This window comes from Cornus florida, unplaced genomic scaffold, assembly GCF_030987335.1.
Source record: "Cornus florida cultivar Cherokee Brave unplaced genomic scaffold, ASM3098733v1 CherokeeBrave_3.0.0_Hap2_Chr06, whole genome shotgun sequence".
In the NCBI taxonomy this organism is placed as follows: domain Eukaryota; kingdom Viridiplantae; phylum Streptophyta; class Magnoliopsida; order Cornales; family Cornaceae; genus Cornus; species Cornus florida.
This window is the reverse complement of record NW_026775576.1, coordinates 82532423-82538097: the sequence shown is the minus strand read 5'-3', so window position 1 is coordinate 82538097 and position 5675 is coordinate 82532423. Positions and strand designations below refer to the sequence as shown.

General features: G+C 31.6%; 1 protein-coding gene across 1 annotated transcript; it reads left to right on the top strand.

Moving 5' to 3' along the window:
- The first annotated feature begins 2401 nt into the window (after positions 1-2401).
- Positions 2402-4759, top strand: LOC132312364 (uncharacterized). The gene is made up of 2 exons (XM_059810706.1): positions 2402-2895; positions 4077-4759. The coding sequence occupies exons 1-2, from the start codon at positions 2695-2697 to the stop codon at positions 4611-4613; spliced, it is 738 nt and encodes a 245-aa protein (XP_059666689.1). The 5' UTR covers positions 2402-2694; the 3' UTR covers positions 4614-4759.
- The last annotated feature ends 916 nt before the right edge of the window (positions 4760-5675 follow it).

Genomic DNA, 5675 nt, shown 5'->3' with positions numbered 1-5675 from the left:
GTTCTGAAAAACCCCCCTAACGTTTATTGTAGGGGCAAATAGGGTGATAAAAATATTTAAATGCCTTCTAGCAATTTAAAAAATTAAAAAATAAAATTAAGTTAATTTAAAATTGTTATTATATCTTTTATTTTTGAGATTTATACACAAAAGTAAAGGGTGTTTTGGGAATCAACAAAGGGTAATTTTGGTATTTATTAAATTTAATAGTTATATGCCAGATACATGATTTTTTTAACCGTGCATTTTTAGGCCCTGTTTTGGAAATGTTTTCACTCTCTAAAATTTCTTCCACTGAATCAGCTTTAAAGAATACATTTTGATGAAAAAATTTTAAAACAAAAAAATTGTTTGGTAGGTAAATTTTTTTAAAGCTTTTTAACTATTAACATAATTTAACTTAACAATTATATACTTAATAAATCATGAATAATAGCAAAGAGTTAACTTATTTTTAATTAACAAATGCACACGCATGAACTTTCACAACTTTGCCTTGTAAGAATCTAGCATCAATCATCACAGTCAAAGAGGAAGACAACCTTAAGCTTATCTATGAAGTGCCACTTTATTTTTCTTATCCATTTAAACAATACTCCGTAATAATAATAAATGATGAGATGATGATGTAAAGAAGTCGTCATCTCGAGGAAATAGGGTTTCACAAGTCATAAGTGGCATTAAATGTTGCATTCAAAACCTTGTGCCAATTGATTAATTGGGTTTGGGAAGTCATTGAATGTGAGTCTTAAATCTGCACATTCATTTTATCTTTCAAATATGGTGTGTGGGAAATGCGGAAAGGCTGATATTCTTTTAAATTATTATTTCACCAATAAATGCCAAATTAAATTCATTTGATGTGAGTATTAATTCTCCATATTCATTTACCTTTTAAATGCCCAATACTACCTTTGTTTAATAATAAATAAATAAATAGAGAGAGAATATGTACCTCCACATTTTGCATGTTAATTTCATTCATACCCTCAGCTCTTGATTCTCCATATTCAATTATTTCATTTATGTTTTAAATGCTTTCACTGTACATTGTACCATCCACAAGTCAGATAGATAGATTTTAGCGAGAGGGACCTTTTTTTTTTTTTTTTTTTTTTTTACCAAAAACTCTCCATTTTCCTAGTTAATTTCATCCATACCCTTCCCTTCGTCCTAATTCTCCCCATAAGATGTACTATTCAAACTTAACAAAACTACCATCACACTGTATTTAACTATTATATGATATATTTATATTATTTTATCATTAACCCAGGTTTTGTTATCCAGTTAACATTTGAATTATAACAAGTTTAATTTGGTCACAGCAATAAAAATCATTACTATATATATTTTAGGTAGTGTTTGGAGAAAAATCATTCCCCAATAAGTTCTTCATATAAGGAATTTTGTTAGAAGGAATTATTGGTGGTGCATTTCTTAAATTTAATCTAACTCTTAATTTACCTAAATCAAGCGACAACTCAACAATGTCAATCCCAAAAATCAATCAAGAACTCTATGGACAAGTTATTAAAAGAACAATTTTACTTAAAAAATAAAATTGGCTTTCTAAAAGGTAGTTTTAAAAGCACATTTTTTTTTTAATAACTTTTTTAAAATCGACTTTCTAGGTATTAACTATATGCCTTTTTCATATATGTAACCAAGTCTCAAAACACTTTTTCAAAAGCAATATGCTTGGAAAGCCTTTTCAAGCTCTCAACTTTTAGATCTAAATCACACAATTATTTTCAACAAGTGTCAGCAAAAGTTGTAAAGAATAGTTCAGCTAATAAGACGTTCTCTTCGAGCGTGCTCTTACTCTTACGGTCCGCATGCTCTCGCTCAAATTCTCACTATTTATGACTTAATTCTGTTACTCTCATGCTCTTGCTTTCAAATTCGTTCTCGCTCTTATTCCCATTTTATATGACTTAGTTCTCGACTGATATATTATACACGTGACATTAAATTTTCTACGAGTATAGATTACAATATACTTACAAGTTTAGTGTGCTCGTCAAGACCTTAAACTTGATGTCTTTTTTTTTTTTTTTTTTTTTTGACAAAAAGATATATGTATTTATATAAATTAATACATGTATTTTTGTTATTGAAAAAAATGAAATGATGAGGTTAAAAGTGGCACAAGATAGTAAATGATAAAAAAATGTAAGAGGGGGTGAGGTTGAAAAATGTAATAAGAAAAATAGTAGGGATTGAAAAATGAAAAGTCTCCCCTTCATTAATTAGGTTTGTCTAAGTCCATAAATCCAAAAGAGGTGCTGTGATAGCAATAAAGCACAGCTGTCCACTTGTTTCCCCTAAGCATTAAATGCCGCCATTACTGACGGCCCCTTTCTTTTCCTTGATTTCTTCCTCTCTCTTTCAAAGCCCCCTCTCTCATTAATAACCATAAATATATACTACATATTACACACACTTATATATATATATATATAACATATATAGTCAATATAATATACTCCGTATATAGTTGTAGTATAACGTACTCTGTTTGCTCACATCGCTCTATTTATTGTAAACCCATCATCTTATTTGTGTCTCTTTGTTTGATCAAGGTTCTCCAACCCCCTTCTCTCTATATACCTTTCTCTCTGTATATCTATCTATATTGATATATATATATATATATATATATATATATATATATTGTTATCTGGGTTAGAGATGGCGGCTGAAGTGAGCACTCTGGTTCGGATAATGGAGGGGTACAAGGAAGATCAGAAAGTGGAGGAGACGAGTGGTGGTGGCAAATCGACGGTCCTGATCACTCGGGACTTGCTTGGTGGATGTTGTACGCTTGATTCCGAAGAATTGGACTTCGACTTGCAGGTTCCGAGTGGTTGGGAGAAGCGTCTCGACTTGAAGGTATTAATTTTTTATTTTGGCTATTTTTTGTTTGTTTGGTGGGAAAATAGTGACGGGAAAGGAAAAGAAAATATTGTATTTTGATTTATGGACAATAAAATTAAATTTTAAATGAAAAGCAAAAAGACCCATATCCTATATATATATATTTTTCCTTCTCTTGAATTTTCTGATTAACGAAACAGAGGTTTCAAGATTAGAATTATTTTTAGGGTTAAATTTCTTAATTAGATAAACGAAATTTGTTGTTTTATTGTGGTCTTCTTTTGTTTATATGCCCCTTTATTGTATTTGTTATTTGTTGGATTTTTTTAACGGAATACTGAAATTGATAGATCGAATCTTTGGTTTTGAATTTTTTTTTTTTTAAATAGTTTTTAAGTTCTTGTACTCTTTTAAATATAATCTATTTTTTTTTTTCCTCTACACATTTTATTTCTACAAATTAATTGTGTGGGGACATGCATTGTACGTAATTTATTTGATACTCTGCTTCTAGGTAACACTCATGAAGATCCCCTTACTGTTGATTTTATCCTAAATAATCATTGCACATTCCCATTTTAAATTCACTCCCTATCATATATTTTGACACACAGACATACATACGTATGTTTGTATGTACAGTATTTATATATATATACATGTTCATATATTGCTAGGAATGAGAACGATCCATTTTAAAATGAACTATCAAGGAAATTTTGTTTATGATAAATATAATATCAACAGATTAGATGGTACAAAATTTTCATTGTTTATAAAATTATTTGTTTGTTGGAAATGAATTGGTCTTTTTTTCTTGCTATCAAAATCTTGATAAGATTTGTCGGTATATCTATTGAGGTAATAGCGTAGTCATATGCATTTTACAGTACTTCAATCATATATGAGAATATATGAGAGCTGTTTGTTTCTTAATTATACATTTAACCATCTTATTCAATATACATCCTATAATGTCTTATTGTATAACAATATTAAAAACTATTATATTTCATTCTCTCGGAAATTGCTAATCATTAGCCAGTCGGAGTTTCGCAGCCCCCCGCATGTGTGGCACCACCCCCACCTGAGAGGGGGGCTGCTGGAGTAGTCATTTTAGCTTGTAAACACCTTTTCTATTATTTAGACTTAGTACATGAATCTAATCTTGATATTTGTCAATCTTATGATTGCAGTCCGGAAAAGTCTATCTACAGAGGCGCAGCTCTCCTAATACATCGCCCTCATATCCATCATCAGACCGGAAGCAAGTAACCAATCAAACAGTTCCAAAACTCCAAGATCTAAACTTCCCTCCATCAGCAAAGCAATCACTAAACCTCCTTGATGATACCAACTTAGACCTAAAGCTTGTCCCACCATCATCGCCGTCGTCATCTCCAAAGTGTTTGCACTCTAATTACCAAAGTGTTTGCACTCTTGACAAAGTTAAATTTGCGCTCGAAAAGGCAGAGAAGGAAACATTGAGAAAACGTTCAATATCAATTTCAAAATCTTCATCCCCGCCTTTGAGTTCTTCATCTTCGATCAAAGAAACCAAAATGGATTATGAGGAGAAATCATCGTCGTCATCGTTTGCAGCTGGCTGCCCCAGTTGCCTACTTTATGTGCTGATTTCAAAGAGCAACCCTAAGTGCCCTCGATGCAACAGAATTGTTCCACCGCCAATGGCAGTGAAGAGACCTCGAATTGATCTCAACATATCTATATGAGAAGCTGAGGAGAACCATGATGGTTGAATTAATCATATGATTTTTGTAAATGATAGAAGATAGTTTTGTAAGTGAAAGAATGGATTTTATACATTCTAAAGGATTGGTGTCCTTTATATGAATAGCTTACATAAATTTTCATGGCTTCTCTATCCTCTGGTCATGCTGTATATACATTTTTCATTTATGTTCTTGATACGATGCATATTAAGTATTATTATATAATGGAGATTGGAACTTTATTGCATGGTTGTATGTAAACTTTCAACTTCCAAAACTAAAATTGAATTATTTTGTCTCCCATGCATAGTTTTGTATTTTTGTAGTTTGGTACGATGGGATGCACAATTTGGGATTTTTCTCGTGTTTTGCGTGGATGCTTGGTTCTTTTATTTTCTGTTGAGTAATAGATCGTGTAAGTCATGAATGAGCCCCTCGAAATCTTTTGTTCTACATCTTTTTATTCTGGTCATTGAATGGTTGAAACTTTGACGAATAACTATAATTGATATCCTTTATTTCAGTTTTTCTTTTCCCCCTTCCTGGTCTATTAATTACACTATTTTTCTGCTTTGCTGTGACATGCTGTAGCTTATTGGTTTACCAATACTGAACGTGATGTTGGGAGTAAGGGCATGGAGGATCTGGTTTTGGTTTGACTATAATGATGCAATAGCGTTTTCTGTACTTGGATCAGCTTTGGACCTAAATTTCAGTCTTCCAGGTATGAATTAACTCGGGCAAGAATTTATAAATTTATACATGTATTAAGTTTTCCTTGTATAATAAGCACATATGTCACCTATACAAGGATGTTCCTTTCATAATTAATATGGTCACCGACTAAATTGCATGAATCAGAAGTTATTCTGAAGATAAATTTTATACGGAACTTGCAAAACTCTGACCATTGATTGAAAACCCCATTAAATTTCAGACAGTGACTTGTATTTATGGAGGTCATCGTTCAACTGTTTACGTGGTGAGATCATGTACTACTAGTTTTTGTGCATCTCTATGAGCATTTTGTGTGTGTATATAAAGTAGAGGTATGATATTGAT